Here is a 19,362-nt window from a genome sequence, read left to right on the forward strand (position 1 = left end):
CCTAACGATTTGCATTTTGTTGAGGCAGAGTCACCTTTTGGTCACCTTCACATGTTTCTTTAAGCCCCGAGGCCTTTCATTTTCGTTTCAGGGAAACATTGGTGGGGTCACATGACCATTGTTGGTCAACTGATTGTTGGTCAATATATCTATTACATCGTACATTCCTGTAGAAAGAACAGAAGTGACATTCAAAAGATAAAATAAGATCCACTGTCTTCAGGCCAGGAAAGGTGTCTCATCTTGTTGTCAGAAAGTAAACTTGTATTATTGTTTTAAATAGGGACACCCAAATTCTGCAGAAAGTTCACTCCCTTCAGGTGTCCTAATTTGACAGGGAAATATGTGTGAAGAACAAAGAAAAACCTCTTTGAACGTCAGATTCAGTCAGTAGATGACAAGATAAGTTGTCAGGTAAGTTGTCATTAATTTATTACTCTGATTTAAACATTGTGAAATAGACACTCACATTTTGGGCATACAGTTTTGTCATGAATATAGATCTATAGATTATACATTTTAAATATTCAAAAAGTATAGCATATAATTATTTTAGACGTGTGCACCAAATTATTTACTAAGAAAACTGTTATACGGACAAGTTGTTTTACTGGAGATAATGAATGAATGATAATAATTATTGTACAATAATAATCATGATGACTGTTATACAGATGCCAAGAATGGAAGAAACCTGTTTACTGCTCATCCTGCTGCTCTCAGGTCTGTAATATTAATATCTTAAACATTTGAAATATAGTCCATGATCATAATGAGATAAAGTGATGTCATTTGGGTAATCAGATTACATGTTAATTTTTTTAATGAAATATTTATTAACACATTTAACACAAGGACAGATAAAATCTGCATTTTCTGATACCACTATGCCTGCATTCATTTTAATTGTAAGTTCTTTATTTTTTCACATTTAGATTTTTGCTTTATTGAAAATCTTTGCAGTTTTTCCTATAAGATTAAATCTAATAAACTTCATCTTCATTAGGGATCAATATGTATCTCCTTCTAGCTGTTTTTCTCCTGGGATAGGCCATGTAATTCATAGCACGGACCAGCCAATTCCAGTTTCCAACAATGGCGGCAGCTACTTATTTTTAATATTACTCTTTCTGGGTCACAAAATAAACTTTTAAGAAATTTTCAGGCGAGAATGTAGCTTGCTGGTTTTTGTTTTTTGCCCTTTATCCCCGTCCCTCTTCCCTGCTGTTTTTCTTTCCCTCTTTCTTTCTCCCCTTTCTTTTCCCCAGTCAAGTCTGTCCCGTATTTAGCAAGTGAAAATAAAATAAACAATAAAAGGTGAATCAAATAGACCATTACGGCAAGGCTGGGATGGTCCATTTGTTAAAGTAAATCCGTTGTGCATCTTTCTTCACCTTTAGACAATAATATTCCACATACTAGAAATGCTGCTCAGCAAATGTTGGAATAAAAAGTTATGGGGAAAATGTGTATGTCTGCAAATATTAACTAAACATTTCTACAAAATTGCTACAAAATGGACATAATGATCAATGTGCTGAATTGAAACTAAACTCCCCATAATATTACCACTACAGTCTGTTAACCACCAAATGAATCTATACTGGTGAGCTAGCTAAAAGTCTTATTTTAGCAGCCCAAATCAGGGGCTAACATTAGCATTTGTTAGCATCAGCAAAGAAGGTCTGAGGCTTTAACTAGAGTTAGTGTAACTTTGCCTGAAACCCTTTAAAGTGTACAGTAGAGCCAACTGTAAAACAAAGGTATTGATATAGCACTTGTTAGAGTCCTAAAATAATTTCTCCTTCTTTATACATTAATAGAACCATGACATTCTCACTTTTCCCAGTTATCTACATCCCTGACCTTCGCTAATCAGCTTGCTAGCAGTCACAGCTGTGTAATACCCAGAGAGATGTAGACAGCTAACTATAATATTTATGAAAACTGGTTCAGCCACTGAAGGGCAAAACAGGTGGTATCACAGTAAAAATTATTTTAACATTAACTAAAATGGAAAACTTAAGTCATATTAAACCTAAATAACGTCCATCCATCCATTCGCTTCCGCTTATCCTTTTCAGGGTCGCGGGGGGCGCTGGAGCCTATCCCAGCTGTCATAGGGCGAGAGGCGGGGTACACCAGGACAGGTCGCCAGTCTGTCGCAGGGCTAACACACTGAGACAGACAACCCTTCGCACTCACATTCACACCTAGTGGCAAATTGGATTATCCAATTAACCTATCCCCACAAGCTGCATGTCTTTGGACGGTGGGAGGAAGCTGGAGTACCCGGATGGAACCCACGCAAACACGGGGAGAACATGCAAAGTCCACACAGAAAGACACCGGCCTGATGGTGGAATTGAACTCAGGACCTTCTTGCTGTGCGGCAACAGTGCTAACCACCGTGCTGCCTAAATAACAATTATTTTAAAAATGAGTAGCAAAATTGGGGTGGCTGTAGCGCAGAGCAGATGAGCCACTAACCAGAAGGTCGGTGGTTCGATCCCAGGCTGCTCCAGTCTGCATGCCAAATGTCCTTGGGCAAGATACTAACCCCATGTTGTTCTCTGATGCATCCATCGGAGTGTGAATGTGTTTGAATGTTGAATACTTAGTGCTTAGAAGAAGTGCTTGTGTGACTGGGTGAATGAATTAGTTGTATAAAGCACTTTGAGTGCTCAGACCGAGTAGAAAAGCTCTATATAAGAACCAGTCCATCTACCAAAATATTGCTGACTTATCTGGAGACAGCAGAAACCAGTTAACAAATAAACAATTCTTTCTAAATAAAAACACAGAGTCTTTTGAAAAACATTATTTTCAAAAAAGAAAACACAAGTTTTAATATTTACAACATAAATTTTAAGGCAGTTTCTCCAACTCCAGAGTCCAAAATCCAGATGAAGTCTGAAAGAAGTGTAATGGCTTCTCTTGCTCTTACTTTTCCCTCCTTTTGGGTTCCTTTTTTCCCACAATGCATTGAGGTAGTTGAGAATTACAGAAAAATACCTGTAAATGACTAATACGGAAAATTCCTTCGCGTTTGTACAGTACATTGTACTTTATTTTTACAGATTTTTTTACAGTGCTCCAGACCTCTCCTGATGGTAAATGGTAAATGGCCTGTATTTGTATAGCGCTTTATAGCGCTGATCCCATCTTTGACTGACTTGCCAGCCAAGTAAGCCACCAATTTATGTAGGGGGTAGCCAATTTAGCAAACCGATGCACAAAGTGGTGGTAGGAACTAAACGACTGCAGCTTAGACACATGGCAAAGGTGCCTCAGCCTTTGTAGGATCTCTAGACACACCTTCACTGGAAATGATGTGACCCAGATAAGAAGAACGCTTGCTGGAAGAGAGTGCACCAGTTTAGCCTTACCATCAGCTGCACACTGTTTAACTTCCTCGATCGAGGCCATTAGAGCTGAAGAAAACTCCTGCAATGTCTCTCCCTCCTGCTGAAGACTGGAGAAAAAGACTTGCTGCATGTAACATATGATTGAACATTACCATATAGCTCAGGTGTGTTTCCAATCAACACAACATGAACAGCAGAAAGGGAGAGAGAGACAGAGCGGTGGAGGGGGGACAGTAACCCATTGAAGGTCCTTTCCTTAATATTTGGAGAATTGGAACAGCTCTTATTATGGCTGCCACACAGATACCTGTGGGTCGCAACTCTCAGTTAGAAACTTTCATGAGCCAAATGAACATTCTGGTGTGGAGACTCTCAGTGTGAGGCCTGTCTTTAGAATCACTACTATATCTCATATTTTCTTATTTGTTATATTGGTTAAACCTAAACATACTTAAAATACCTTATCATGATCTGATTAGTATTAAGCATCAATAACTATCAGCAAAATCACACATGAGTTACGGTTTTGTGTTTAGCAAATCATTGTTATTCAAAATCATGTATAATGATGGTTTCTTATCTTATCACAGCTTTGGTCTTCCACATTCCTGCAGTCACACCCAGACACCAATAAGAAAATTTCATGTCTGAGCATAGAAACTCTTATTTTCACTCTATAAATCACATAAAAGACTGCATGTAAAGGCTTTGTACATTTTGGCAGATGTAATGAGGGGTAAACTGGACGGACTTCAGTCTCTCTATATCCCACCTTACTTGACTGCATCTTCATTGACATCTGTATATATTGCACTACATTAGTTTTACATGGTTTTATTACATATATTGTACATGTTGGAGTTTGACAAATGTAATTATTATGTGTTAGCCACAGAGATGCCAAAACAGTCATATAGTCATTCTGCAGCTAAGTACAAATACAGATACGTATGTTTAAAAATAATCTGGTAAAAGTTGGAGCGGTGATTCAACTACTTTACTCTAGTAAAAGTAAAGAAAATGTTTAGACTCTGACATGTACTCCTAATGTACAGTTTGGAGGACATTTCTACCAGTTTTTGCCTTGTGCTAAGATAAAATAATAATAAAATAATATTAGTCTAATTTTAATTTTAATTCTAATTAATGTCCTCAGCTTGAACACAAAGCAGAGAAGAGAATTAAAAACAATGCTCTATTTTCTGTTGTCAATGTGCTTTATATTGTAAAGTAGACCCTACAATAATACATATAGACAAAAACCCAACCCAACAATCACATGACCCTGGTGATAGACACAGCACAGGGCTGTCTTTTATGTTTGTAAGTTACTTTGTAACTTCCCACCTCTGGTTAGTCTCCATATACTTTGACTATTTAAATGGTTATAATTTTTATTTTTGTAAATTTGTCTTTTTCAGTGATTCACCCAGGAGCACAGTTTCTGCAATAAAAACCTTTGTTTTATTTTTCTCAGGAGGACTTTCCACTCTTCCTCCCCACTCCAGAGAATACCACTTTGTGAACCAGCCGATGACCTGGACTGAAGCTCAGAGTTACTGCAGAGAACACTTCACTGACTTGGTCACCATCTACAACAGTGACATCAACCAACTGCTTTTCTCAATGACACCAAGGATCAATACTGGGGCTTGGATAGGGCTCTATGATGATCGTTACAGCTGGAAGTGGTCCATGGAGGAAAAACTTTTTTATGTTGGCAGTACACATGAATTTTTGATCTGGGCTAACGGCCAACCAGACTCTGGAAATGCAAAGGAATACTGTGTGGCTCTTCAGGGACAAACACAGATGAATGATAGACCCTGTGGAGATTCTTACCCTTTCCTGTGTTACAATGGTAGGAAAAAACATTTGTTGGGATAGTTTCCCTACAATTTTATGAGCTTCATAGTCTGTGTGTTTCAAAATTCATCCTTTTTATTCGTTCACAGCCAAAAATACAAGTTACATCTTAGTGATGGAGAACCGCTCCTGGTCAGCGGCTCAGTCGTACTGCAGGACATACCACACAGACCTGACCAGTATAAGAAGCAAAGAGGAGAAATCCAACATCACGCTCACTTTGAATGGATCAGGGGTTCAGTATGTGTGGATTGGCCTCTACAGGGATCCCTGGGCCCCCTGGTCTGACAACACAACCTCCACATTCACTAACTGGATGTCTTCTGAGCCTAATAATCTGAATTCAGTTGAGTACTGTGGAGATTTGTATTTAATCTCAGGGAAATGGTTTGACACCATCTGTGGCAACAGACTCAGTTTTTTCTGTTTCAAAGGTGAGGCTCAGAATGCAAACACTGTAAGATCCTGTCATCATGTAAAACACTAATGTTTGTGTTTTATTATGTGGTTCATTTTTAGCAGTGACAAAGCAAACAGTGCTGAAAATGAAGCTTCAGTCAGAGGCAGACATGCACAGCACAGAGATCCAGCAGCAGGTTTCACAGCAGGTCAGCAGTTCAGTCACAAACACAAACTTGACACAAGTTCAAACTATGCTTCATGTTTTTCATCATCTGCACATTTTGTCCAGCTGTCAGGCCTCATGCTGTCAAAAGGACTGACAGACTTCAGGATTCGTTGGAGGAAAGTCCAGAGTTACCGTGACGACCAGTGAAAGAAGCAGGATGTGGATGGTGACTGCAAGTCTGACTGGACTGAACCACCTGATGTGTAGGGCTGCCACAATTAGTCGACTATCAAAATCGTCGACAACTAATTTAATAGTCGACACGTCGTTTGAAGCTTTGTAAGATCCCAAAATACGCAGGAATAAGTAGTAGGATTTAAAAGTGTAATAACAGACTGAAACAGAAGATGGCAGCACTGCATGTACAAGGATGACAGCTAGTGATGGGATTTCCGGCTCTTTTTAGAGAACCGGCTCTTTCGGCTCGGCTCACTAAAAAGAGCCGGTTCTTTCGGCTCCGAACCGGCTCTTCAGGTTGTTTTGTTGCTTAATTAATTAATTAATTTATTTATTTATTATTAACAGTAATATAAAATTATGCACAAAAGGAATTAATAATGTAAAAAACGTGGTTTTCTTTTTTTCTTTTTACATATATAAATATTTATGGGGGGCCCCTAGAGACGAAACACTTACAAACTCCAAAGCACGTAAACACAATTCTAGCGTTAACTGAACTTCCAAAACAGAGCTACCTAGATCACTTAAATTACACAATCGAATTCATATTTCTATTTTTTTTGTATTAATACACAAACACTCATATATATATATATCATACATATATATATATATATATATATATATATATATATATATATATATATATATATATATATATATATATATATATATACATATTTAAATAATAATAAAAAAAAACTTCATTTACCTGTTACTACCACACACCCAATCCGATTGTTGGTACTTGCTGGCTTGTGTAGCCACTAGGTAACAGAAGCTCAACACAGCCCCTAGCATCCTGGTGCACTTCCGTTGTGTTTTGGAGTTTGTACGTGCTTTGTCTCTAGGGGCCACCGTAAATATACTTTTATTTATTCACTCCACATAAAATGTAATAAATAAATCGTCTGTGAAGGTTCTCAGTCATCCAGGTCATCGTAGTCAAAGGAGCTTGCAAAGAAAAGCGTCTGGACTTCTTTAAGTTACTTCAAGACGTTTACCATACAAAGATCACTACTCTCCTCAGTGACAACAATACCTACGAAGCCTTAAAGCGAGACCCCACAAGCAGCTACAAAAAGAAAGTTATAGCTTGCCTTCAAGACTTGGAAAAGGACAAAATCATTGACCGCCTTACTTATCACCGCCTTTGCCCAGGGGATGCCATACCCTGCATTTACGGACTTCCAAAAATCCACAAGGAAGCTGTCCCACTCAGACGCATAGTCAGTAGCATAAACTCAGCCACTTATAACATTGCAAAACACCTTGCTACCATCCTTGCTCCTCTCGTGGGGAACACCCCACACCACATCAAGAACTCCACCGACTTCACTGACAAGGTCCAGAAACTTACCCTGGATCCAGATGAAACCATGGTGTCCTTTGATGTAGTCTCTCTCTTCACGTGCATACCCACCACGGAGGCAGTGGAGACTGTCAGAAAACGACTACAAGAAGACAGCTCCTTGGAGGACAGGACCAACTTCACACCCGATCAGATTTGCACACTGTTAGACCTCTGCCTCACCACTACATATTTCAAATACAACGAAGGCTTCTACAGACAAAAACATGGCTGTGCTATGGGCTCCCCCGTGTCACCTATTGTAGCCAACCTTTACATGGAGGAAGTGGAAAGGAAGGCTCTTGGCTCTTTCAAAGGAAGAGTACCCAGCCACTGGTACAGATATGTAGACGACACCTGGGTCAAAATCAAGACACAAGAAGTGGAATCCTTCACTGCGCACATCAACGCTGTGGATAAAAACATCAAGTTCACCAGGGAAGACACAAAGGACGACTGTTTGCCTTTCCTGGACTGCGCTGTGCACATTGAAGAGAATGGCAACCTCAACATCGAAGTTTACCGGAAGCCCACACACACGGACCAGTACCTCCTGTTTGACTCCCATCACCCTCTGGAACACAAACTTGGAGTAATTAGGACCCTACACCACCGGGCAGAACATGTTCCCTCTAACCCTGAAGGGAAAAAGAAGGAACACACACATGTAAAGGAAGCACTCAAAACGTGCGGCTATCCTAAATGGGCGTTCTTAAAGTCAGCAAAGAGGCACAGAAAAGAAGATCAGACACCAGCGAGGGAGGATAAGAAGGACAGACGCAACAACATTGTCATCCCCTATGTAGCCGGTGTATCAGAAAAACTCAGGAGGGTTTTCTCCAAGCATGACATCCCGGTGTACTTCAGACCCAGCAACACACTCAGACAAAAACTGGTTCACCCGAAAGACAAAACGCCAAAACACAGACTTAACAATGTGGTGTTTGCCGTACAGTGCAGCGAGGAATGCCCAGACCTCTACATTGGAAAGACCAAACAGCCACTTCACAAGCGCATGGCACAACACAGAAGAGCCACCTCCACAGGACAAGATTCAGCTGTCCATCTGCATCTAAAGGATAAAGGACACTCTTTCGAGGATGCCAATGTTCACATTTTGGACAGAGAGGACAGATGGTTTGAAAGAGGAGTGAAAGAAGCCATTTTTGTCCACTGTGAGCGACCATCTTTGAACAGAGGCAGTGGTTTACGACACCAACTCTCTGCCATCTATAATCCAGTTTTGAGATCCCTTCCCAGACGCCTTAACGCCCACTCACACCCTGGGCCATCTGACCTCAGGAATTCGCATGATAAGGTGGGGCCAGGTTTCACAATGAACTCACCCGAAACTCTGGCTGATTGGGACCCACACCCAGTTTCACACCTTGGCTCAGGCGATTAGAGGATCATCAGGGGGTCCTTTTGTCCCTCTGTGGGGGGACACTCCCACCAGGTTTATATCTGGGACTCTCCACCATTTGACCTTAGAACTGAAGAAGCCTCTCGGATGAGAGGTGAAACGTCTTCAAGTAACTTAAAGAAGTCCAGACGCTTTTCTTTGCAAGCTCCTTTGACTAATAAATAAATCATATAATACAAAAATCAACTATTTACATTTCAACTTTTAACTACTTAAATTTTCACCTTTTTCCTTTCAAACAAATTTAAAGTGAAACAACACAAAACACTGCAAACCACAACACCATTAAATATAACTTAAAATATGGGGGAAAAGGGGAAAAATAGAACGCCCAGATCTTTAATTAAGGGAAAGTTTGGAAATACCTTTCCCTTAATTAAATTATTAAATAATTAAATTATTTTTTTAGAAATATTAATATCACACTCAGCTGACTGCGTTTTATCTTCCCATTGCACTTATGGGTGGACAGTTCTTAGGTGCCTGTGCATGTTGTTTGTGGAGCCGGCTCTATATGACTCTACACTCTGCCTTTGTTTTGTCAATAAGATTGAAATGGTTCCAGACTTTGCTTCTTTTCTTGGTGTCACCCATTTTGTTTACTGTACCTTTCCAATGTGACGGTGTTGTCTCTTGTCGTTGCTCCCTGCTCTCTTTCTTTCCCTCTCCCTCCTGCTCTTCTTGTGTGCTACTGCTGTTGCGAGTGTAACTACCGCCCCGCCCCCTCAGCTCAGCGCTGAGCAGAGGAGGGAGGGGCGCAAACGCAAGGCTCTGTTTGGTCTCTGCCCAGCGCAAATACGTTACTTGCAGCGTGAAGCGAAAAAAAGTGAAAGAGAGGGCAGGAGAAAGAAATAAAACCCCCACGGCTCCCAATAAGGAGCCGGCTCGCATCGTTCACTTCAAAGATCCGGCTCTAAGAGCCATTTCGTTCGCGACCGACCCATCACTAATGCCAGCTGGCGTTAAACCCCGAAGAAGTAGAAGCAGTGTCACAGAATTCATAGCGCAGCCCAGCTCAGTTTCCAACAATGGCGGCAGCTAGTTAGTTTTAATATTACTCTTATTATTCTTTCTGGGTCACAAACTAAACGTTTAACATATTTTCAGGTGAGAATGTAGCTGTGTAAACCTCAAATATCTGCTCAGTTTATCAAGACACCACATATTTTCAAAAGCACTTCAACGTTTTCGGAGACGTCTGCTACCCACCAACTCGATAGCTAGCCGGGGGCAAGGCTCACTAGCGCCGGTGGGAACAGCGGACTCCCGGCAGCTGAATAAACGTCAAGCAGACAACTGACTATCAGAAGTGTGAGATGCTCGAAAATATACTCCAGTGTCCTGTTATACTTTAGATAGCAAGGAGCAGACGGCTGAGTTTATTAAACTTCACCGAAACAATCTACAATTTTTTATTAAAATTTAATAAACTATCATCTTGTCTTTATTTTTAGTTAGCACATACCGTAAACACTTAAAGCTGTAAGCTAATGATAGTTATATAAGAGCAGATGCTGCTGGTGCAATAAGCTGTACGTTTTACGTCCAATGGATGATGATCTGATTAGTCAACTAATCGCAAAAATAATCGGTGACTATCGACTATCAAAATAATCGCTTGTGGCAGCCCTATTGATGTGTGAAGTTAATAACATGCTGTGCTGAGCTGTCTCATCCTTTAAATCTTTCAATATTTCAGAGTGTAAAGTTCCACCAACAGCTCATTTGTTCAACTGCAGTTGTAGTTTGGTAGAAATTCTTTAATCAGAGATTCACTCACTAGTTTTCCTGATAGGCTTTAGTCTCTTGTTTTTGTTTTTCAGTATGGCTTCCAACCCCTTAGACACTGTCCGTCTGTGTGCAGTTTATTAGGATCCATAGTTCTGTTTCATTGTGACAGCAACCTCTGCTGACTTACATAAATGCATCACATAGGCAAGTATACAAGAAGCAATATTTAATGAAACATGTAAATTAAAATGCCAAGTTAGACTCAAGTCCTGATAATTTCACTTCTTTTACTTTGATCTTAATGTGTTTTCTTGGTGATTTGAGCTTATTTTTCTATTAATAAAAGAATGAGTCCTTTGTGGGTTTTTACAGAGTAATAAATCAGGTAACATTGTTACAGATCTATAAACATAAAAACTCTTGACAATAAAGTTTTCTGTTTCTTTAGTTTTTTTCTCTCTGTGTATGTTTGAGGTGGTTTTAAAATGTAAAAGACCTGAATGTGATTTCTACAAAAAGAGCAGCTCAAGTGGAAACAGGAAGGTTGGGAAAAGAGACCAGACTGTAAACTCCAGAGAAATTCATATATGTTTAGTTAAACTGGTGTTGGGAAGTATAATATATGCATGTTGCAGTTATGTTATATAGTAGAATTGTGTTTAATATATCTATATATGCACAGATAAAATATATAACTTTCTATCAATGACAGTAAACGGTCCAATCCCAATGGCCCTGCTCAGATGAGAAGCCTGAGGTCTTTGAGAAAAACTTTCTGTGACTCTTTATGTCTGCAGACTTTGACTTAAGGCATGACCTGCAGTTTATAGCGCTGTGATGTTAATCACAGGTTAACCACGACAAGCGTTAAAGCACAAGACAAAAAACTAAATTTAAATAAGCACGAGAGGAACTAACTCTTAAATCTCAGGGTCGACTTGGGATTGGGCTGAATCCCACACCTGTAGGAAAATAAACTGTAACAGATTGAAAATGCATTGCTGTACGTCATTGAACATCAATAAAATAAGATAAAGAGCTCAAACTGTTCTTTTTTTGCATTTAAATTCGTTATACTTCACTTTAGAGAAAACACGTTATTGTTGCACTTTGACATGTTGTAATGACATAATGTCCTTGACACATTAAAGCTGTCTCCATTTCAAATTGTTGACTTTGAGGAAGACAATCTCTGCATTTCTCTGGACAGCTGAGCAGAACCGGATAAACAACAACAGCTTGTTATAAGTTAACATTTCACCAGCTTATATCAGGCTTAGGTTCAGGGCTGTGCAGATATGTTTGAAGGGGCAGATGCTCAAAGTTATAAAGAGGCACATTAGAACAGGGCTGAATAACAATAACCTACATTCATCAAGAATCTAATGTGGAATTGTATCATACAATCACTGACATCATGTGGGAACAATGCAAAGCATGCATATTCTATGTTTTACCTAAAGGGTACAATGTTGCTGTTGAGGAGTCGCGGCCCCTGCTGCTGATTGTGCTGGAGGGCAGGGATGTGTTGATCTGAGACTGTAGACACTGTAAAGTCCACATGAGACATGGTAGCTGAAGAAACAAGTGTTGTGAGATAATAATAAAATAGAAAGACTGGTGACAGATTTTGTGGCTCGGTGTGGTGAGTCCTTCTATTCACTCAATGTGTCTAAAACTAAAGACATGATTATTGATTTGGGAAGTCCTCTTGTTTACTATTACTGCACTAGTATTAACTGCTGATATTGGGATTGTGCAGAGTAATGTCTCATTTGAGATGTTGTCTTTGTTTTATAGAAGGTTTATTTAATCCACTATGTTTTTGTATCGCTACCTGGTTCAATACCTTGACTGTGAAGAATAAGAATCAGTTGGGACTTCTGGTAAAAACTGCTAGCAAAATTTCACTGCATTGGCAATATTGAAATTCAGCCATTTATAACACAAATCTGCTCTGGAAGGCTCATTCTATTGTTAATTGTTTGAAAAATCCTAATTTCCCCTTGTGGGACAATAAAATGTTTGAAATTGAAATTTTGTGTCGGTTTCTCATATTTCTTGTTCTCGAAAGATTAGTACTAACCTTGTTGTCTCTGTCCCTGGTCAACTCCACGCAACATAATCTGAGCCAGCCTGCAGTTAACCACAGCCCCATAACTGGTCTCTCCTGCTGCTATCCTGCCTTGATCCATGCGCTCACTCCCCTCTTACAAACCTCTGCCTGCTGACAAAGTAAGGTCAAAGTACTCTGTGGTGGGGCGTGGTCTGCGGTGCCGTGCAGGGAGGGCGGTCGCACCTGCGCGGCATCCTTAATCACGCCCGCCTAGTTAAAAACACGGGGACTCAGGGGTTTGGGGGTGTTGTGGTGAGATGTAAATAAAGATGGCTCTGAATGATACTCCGTGGTCCCGCCGTGCCTTATTCTCGCCACATACTCATGATTGGAAACCATTGTTACAATGGGCTGAGGAGAAGGCTACCTATGGGGATCCGACCAGAGTGTGAGTTCCTGTCTAAAAGAAATGCAGCGGGTCAATCCAGTCTAAAATCATAAACATTTTTTTTGTTATAAAATGATGACATGATTTTGCAGGTGATGGAGACTGGAATAGGTTGTGTGTGAGTCTCCACTATCAGCAATATCTTGTGTGAATGCGGGTGAGTGAATGTGTGACTGGACTGACGATGTGGACTAAAGTGTTGACTGACTTGACACTGAGACAAAGACTGGAGCAAGGTTAGGATGAGTAAATGTTGACAAACAATTCAACACACCGCTAAGGAAAGGGTGGATGCTTTGCTTTGCTTTGTTTTGCTTTTGAAAGGAGTAGGAGGACAAGAGAGACTGGAGGGGGAGACTGTAGGTTCACATGAGAGTGTTGAGCTGCAGACTGAACCCTTTGGCTGCTAATTTTGGGTTGCTGATGATTTTTGATATCACTCATGTTACCATTAACCATATCAGGCTACTGTAGAAGTCAATCAAATGACAAAGAGCAAAATAGTCAGAACCAAAACAATATTTATGAATTACATAGGGGACTGGTAGACTTGTCACATTCAAAATGCAGTTATGGAATAACAAACACTGATCCAAGTGACTGAGGTTTTTCCCTTTAAAATAGTAAAAAAAATTTTTAAAAGAGAGCACAGCCGGGGTATGTGATAGGACGTGGTACTGCGGGAAAACAAAAGCAAAGTAGACAAAACTAATAAAAAAAATAAAAATTAGGTTTTCAAATTTGAAGTTAATGTTAACACACAGGTTTTGTTTCTAGGTAGAAACTCTGGGTGGAGCCAGGAGTGCAACAGATTTCAGGATTCGTTGGAGGAAGGTCCAGAGTTACCATGACAACCAGTTGAAGGAGGATGGGGACGGTGGCTGCAAAACTGAAGTCTGACTGGACTGAACCACTTCATGTGTGAAGTTAATAACATGCTGTGCTGAGCTGTCTCATCCTTTAAATCTTTTATTTCAGAGTATATTGATTGCAGAAGTGCCAACAATAACTTGTTTGTTCAGCTACGGTTGTAGTTTTTTTTTCCTTTGTGAAAATTAAAATCTGAACATTAGTTAGTCACAATCCAGACGGGATATTTCGAAGGTTTTCCCTGTGGAAAAGCAAAAGTATACGTTTGAGAAGATGTGGGATCTATCAAGGAATCCTGCTTTGCCGAATATTTCCACAGAGCACTGAGGAGGAAAACATTTTTTTTTCCATATCACCACCAATTTATCTCCCTCCAAAGAACAAAATAATCATCAGCTTAGAGTGGATTAAATAAATAAGTAGAATTGATGTGATTTTATCATCCTTTTCTAAAATCATTTTTGCTTTTGTTTTGCTCTAAGTTGCTTTAATACAATCTTCTAGACAAAAAAGTCTAAATAATGAACATCCATTTTTTTAACCTTTAATGAAACAATATATATATATACAACTTTTAATCTATATTTGTCCAAATAGCTCAAATAGGTTGCTCTAACCTGTCCAAGTAATATCTATCTTTGGGGCCTGCTGTCCAGACTCTGAAACCAAGTCAGATAAAAAACAAAGTGCCATGATCAACAGGGGAGCTGCCATAGTAGGTGTGACTGATACGATTTGACCCGCGAGACTACTCAGGTTTCTTCATATCAGGGTGAGCAGGGAAGACACGCAGATGTCAGGCAGTCAGGCTGTGTGAGTCCTCCCACCCACATCGGCTCATAGGATCAGGGATTAGAACTTCTTCTACAAGGAGCTGAACCAGACTTCCTGTGTAGCGGGTTCATGGGCCTACCAATTAACATTAGCTTAAAAGGTGACTGCAAACGTCACCTCAATCTTCAGCTATGCTAGCAACCTTACTCTTCTCTCAACATCATGGCAGGTGTTGAGAAAAGTGGAATAGAGAGAGATTCAGCTTTGATATTTGTGTAAATAACAAACAGACTGGTTCTTATATAGCGTTTTTATCATTACTCAGAGTGGGTGAATGAAGCAAGTTACACCACTTGCATTATTCACACAGACAACTGCAGCTTTTCCGCTCACAGCAAAGCACACACCAACAACAGCAGTGAGAAGACTTGGTTCAGTCTATCTATGCCAGTAATGTGTGATTGTGGATGCTGCTCTGGTGCATCTGCCGTCCCCACAGTCACACCGAAGACCACGCTCCACCACACTTTGTCTCCTTGAGTTCTTAGCCTTGTATGATGCACCTCCAAGTGAACTCCAAGCAAAACAAAATGTGTGACAAACCAGGTATGTGCATGTGAATTTCTGACCAAAACTCAGCATTTCAGGTTTTTTAATTGTATTCACACTTAGTTTTCTTCTCTTTGAAAAGATCGTTAGTAGTAGCAGCTAGGATGAAATATTAAAAAAAGACAATGCCTTTTGAAGAATTTGAACCAGAGGAGCAACAGACTGCTGATTTGATCACACACAAAAATATCAGCTAGCCAGCTGTCACTTTTTAGTGTGAGGCGGAAAGCAGAAAGGTTAAAAGGTAACCCATGTGTGCAGTGGAATGATGCAGTTACTTTTGAGCTTTGTGGTTTATATTCATAAAAAGAGAGCACAGTGGTTAGCACTGTTGCCGCACAGCAAGAAGGTCCTGAGTTCAATTCCACCATCAGGCCGGGGTCTTTCTGTGTGGAGTTTGCATGTTCTACCCATGTTTGCGTGGGTTCTCTCCGGGTACTCCGGCTTCCTCCCACAGTCCAAAGACGTGCAGCTTGTGGGGATAGGTTAATTGGTTAATCCAAATTGCCGATAGGTGTGAATGTGCGAGTGAATGTGAGTGCGAATGGTTGTCTGTCCCTGTGTGTTGGCCCTGCGACAGACTGGCGACCTGTCCAGGCCCCCGCCTCTCGCCCTATGACAGCTGGGATAGGCTCCAGCGGCGTGACCCTGAAAAGGATCAGTGGAAGCGAATGGATGGATGGATGGAGAGCAGCTTTGGTTTCAGTTGGTCAGACGATGAAAATCAGAACAACCAGAGTCCTTTAATACCTGTTATAACCTCGGGCACTGATAGTGCATAAAATGTTGATACAAGCCTTTCTGAAGCAAGTTGAAGGAGTCTGGAGCAGCTCACAGACTGAGGAAAGCACCAGTTTAACATGTGAACACATCAACTCTCATTTTATCCTTATTTATAAATTTCTTATTTCTTATTAACAAAACTGAGAAATAAGATGTCAGTAAAGCAAAAAATGATTGTGAATGCTGGATTTTTTTTTTATAAGGAAAAGAAATGAAGATATTAGCTATATTTAATTTTTTGTTATCAAAAATAAAAAGTGCTAAAAAGTGACGCAGTCATCCAGACATGTGTAACTATTAAAACAGAATTTTAGACAAACTAAAACTCACATTTCACACATTTAATAAAGTTCATTGTTTTCCTCACAGCTCACAATTTGACCTGTTGCTTGTTCGTTTGTTGAATGTTGGTCCTCCTGGACGCCTTTCTCACTTGAGCCCGAAAGAGTCTTACTGAGGAAAAAGTAAACAAGAGGGTCCAGGCAGACATTGAAAACTGACACCATGGTGGCCGCCTCCTTCAGGTAGAACAACACTGGACCCACAGAGCAGCTGTTCAAAAGAAAAGTGTCGGGAAGTCGAGCCAGGTGATAGGGCACAAAACAAACACAGAAGATGCTGACCAGCACCAACATGTTCCTGCGAGACTTCACCAGCTTCTCAGAGGAGGCCAGCTGCCTCTGCTGTGCCTGCAACACCCTGCGGGAGATGCTGTAGTAGAAGAAGACCAAAGATATGAAGACTACGAGAAAGATGATAGTGCAACTGATGTGAATTATTTTGAAGACCAGGCTGACTGATGCACTAAAGAGGGAACCACAGCGGCTCAGGGTTGAACTCCGAGGTTCTTGGCTGGTGAAAAACAGGATGGTGTAGGTGATGGCAGGAACCAGAAGAAAAATCCAGGTGACCATGGAGATGATGTTTGCTGCTTGTACTGTCTGCAGCATGTGCATTTGTGAAGTATGAACAATTTTCAGATACCTAGCGAGAAGAGACAGGAGGCAGGAGAAAGGCAGGGCACAAAGAAATACTTTCTTATTCTCATTTAAAATGTCTGGCTGTTATTAAATGATTATCTGAATGTTACAACTAAAGTTTGTATCTGATGTAAAATGTATAGAAATCATACATATACCAACAAGACTGTACATCACTGTCACAACAGCGTTTGTTTTCATTCAAAGGCTCTATGGCTTTAATACCTGGTGGGCCGGTCAATTAATTATTAAGTCCAAAGGAGATTTCTACACTTTGATCTGGAGCACAGGGTTCATAACTAACACATTATTCTGGTTTTACTAGGTTCCTTACCTGTCAGCAGCAATGGACCCCATAAATATGATGCTGGCGTACATGTTGAGGAAAAAAGCAGAAGCTCCAACTGTGCAATAGAGCAGCTGAATGATGACAGAGCTGCTGGCATAGTGGGTGATGCGCAGTGGCAGAGAGAGGCAGAGCAGGAAGTCAGCAGCTGTCAGGTTCTTCATGTAGACCATCAAGCTGCTCGATGCCTGCTGCTGAGCTCCACAAAAGTAAAACTTCATGATGAAGCCATTGAGGGGTAAACCCACCTGAAGCGACACAGAGAGGACGACAGGACTTTGGTAGATTCACAGAGAACCTCGTTTCCATCAGAGCACAATCTGAAGATTTAAAACTCACCAGAAAGACCAGACTGTAGACCAGAATAAAGAAAGAGTTGACTGATGTGTTGACATAATCACAGGTCTGGCCATCTGTCACATTTATTGGTTCATTCATGTTTCTGGAGCTGAAAAATAAATCTGCCTTCATTAAGATCTCTCTTTGATAGGATACGCCTTCATATTCTTTTAGGTAAAACTAATTTTAAATATAATGTTGAGATCCCGTAAATCCCTCAGAGATTTTGATAAATGTCATCTTCTGGTCAGTTAAATTCAGTTATGGCTGAATGTTTCTGCTACTTACTAAAGAGACGGGCAATGAAAGTGGACACTATATCTTCTGAATATTTCTGAACATCAAACTCACTGTTTCAGCACTAAAGTGATCCTGTAAACTGATTGTTAGTTTTAGTTTCCTTATTTTACTCTGAGTAATTGATTCGGTCACTAGTTAGCTAACATAAACTAATGTAAGTCTATTAGCTACAACCAACCAACCACATGATGTTCTGTACTAACAGAAGATGGTGCTAAAAATTTTCAGACTAAACATAAACTTTATGTCAGTTCATAAAGAGCAGGGCTCAACGAATTAAATTACTCTTTAAATGTGTAGCGTTTCATGTCTTCTTTAAGAACAGCACAGTGCTAAATATTTCACTGTTTTCTCAGATCCTGCACGTAGCTTTAGACAGCATGCCATGAGGATTACATTTGTTGATATGAATCTCATCAGGAGCTCCTTCTTAGTTTTCAGAACCCAGTTTTATATTCAACTGGTTGTTCTGTCACTCTCTTGTCTTCCAGGTGTAGAGCCTCGAGCCTCCACCTGCTAGACCTTTCAAAATTGACTGGTACATGCGTATTGGCTGATCTGGACAAAGGCGACCAATCACTCACCAGGGATCATTACAAAGGGGGCAGCTCCTGTTTTCTATGTATTAGTAGCGTCTTTATTGTGGGCAGCTGTGTAGGTTAATTCTGGGGTACTCTATACCAGCGGTCTCCAACCTTTTTTGCGCCACGGACCGGTTTATGCCCGACAATATTTTCATGGACCGGCCTTTAAGGTGTCGTGGATAAATACAACAAAATAAAACTAGTACCGGTACCGAAAAAAAGAAGATTTATTCATAACACATGTGAAAAGATCCAGGAAAACCGAGTAAACAATAAAAACGATAACAAAATAACGCTGAAAACCGATAAAAACCCTGAAAACTATACATTTCACACCTGAGCCTCAACTCTCGCGGACCGGTACCGGTCCGAGGCCCGGGGGTTGGGGACCGCTGCTCTATACATATAAAGCACATAGACAGACACATGTTAGAAACACTACCCTATGCGGTTGATGCCACATGTGTATGGTTTTGACTGAACTGGTTGTAGATAGACATGACCTTTCGAGAAGCTGTAACCAGTTTTGTTTTATTATTGAGTTTTCTAATTTGGCTCAGCCACCTGGTCCTCCTCCCCCACCTCTGTTTTTTTCTTGATCGTTGTTGAAACATGTGCTAAATAAGCACTGCATGCCTTTTACACCTGCCCCCCACCATCCCACAGCTCATTTTGCAGTGTGGCTGTAACAACAGCATTAAAGTGGTTCAACTGTTAAACCGTTTT

At 40.4% G+C, this 19,362-nt stretch overlaps 2 protein-coding genes across 3 annotated transcripts in view; one reads left to right on the forward strand and one right to left on the reverse strand.

Moving 5' to 3' along the window:
* LOC146521233 (putative C-type lectin domain family 20 member A) overlaps positions 1-6,613 on the forward strand; it is a 6,978-nt gene extending 365 nt beyond the window's left edge. Inside the window, exons 1-4 of one of the 2 annotated variants that reach the window (XM_085140154.1) lie at positions 1-723; positions 4,846-5,229; positions 5,324-5,668; positions 5,754-6,613. The exon at positions 1-723 is cut by the window's left edge and continues 365 nt beyond it. In XM_085140154.1, coding sequence (XP_084996280.1) covers positions 624-723; positions 4,846-5,229; positions 5,324-5,668; positions 5,754-5,956 — 1,032 coding nt within the window. In that variant the 5' untranslated portion in view covers positions 1-623 and the 3' untranslated portion in view covers positions 5,957-6,613. Of the gene's footprint in view, positions 724-4,463; positions 5,230-5,323; positions 5,669-5,753 lie in introns of those variants that run through there. The other variant, XM_085140146.1, reaches the window with a different exon arrangement.
* Positions 6,614-16,428: 9,815 nt separating this feature from the next.
* LOC146521234 (P2Y purinoceptor 14-like) lies at positions 16,429-17,895 on the reverse strand. Its single transcript, XM_085146687.1, has 3 exons — positions 17,753-17,895; positions 17,402-17,661; positions 16,429-17,071 (listed from the first exon to the last, which is right to left on the reverse strand). The coding sequence occupies exons 1-3, from the start codon at positions 17,882-17,884 to the stop codon at positions 16,429-16,431; spliced, it is 1,035 nt and encodes a 344-aa protein (XP_085002813.1). The 5' UTR covers positions 17,885-17,895.
* Positions 17,896-19,362: the final 1,467 nt, after the last annotated feature.

This window comes from Neolamprologus multifasciatus, chromosome 3 (assembly GCF_963576455.1).
Source record: "Neolamprologus multifasciatus chromosome 3, fNeoMul1.2, whole genome shotgun sequence".
NCBI classification, from domain to species: domain Eukaryota; kingdom Metazoa; phylum Chordata; class Actinopteri; order Cichliformes; family Cichlidae; genus Neolamprologus; species Neolamprologus multifasciatus.

Bases quoted from the DNA above. Each gene is read 5' to 3' on its own strand.
- LOC146521234 (XM_085146687.1), bottom strand. From the start codon at position 17,884: ATGAAGGCAGATTTATTTTTCAGCTCCAGAAACATGAATGAACCAATA. The intron at 17,662-17,752 runs GTGAGTTTTAAA...GTGTCGCTTCAG, and splicing joins TCTACAGTCTGGTCTTTCTG to GTGGGTTTACCCCTCAATGG. The intron at 17,072-17,401 runs GTAAGGAACCTA...TCTTCTCGCTAG, and splicing joins GGGTCCATTGCTGCTGACAG to GTATCTGAAAATTGTTCATA.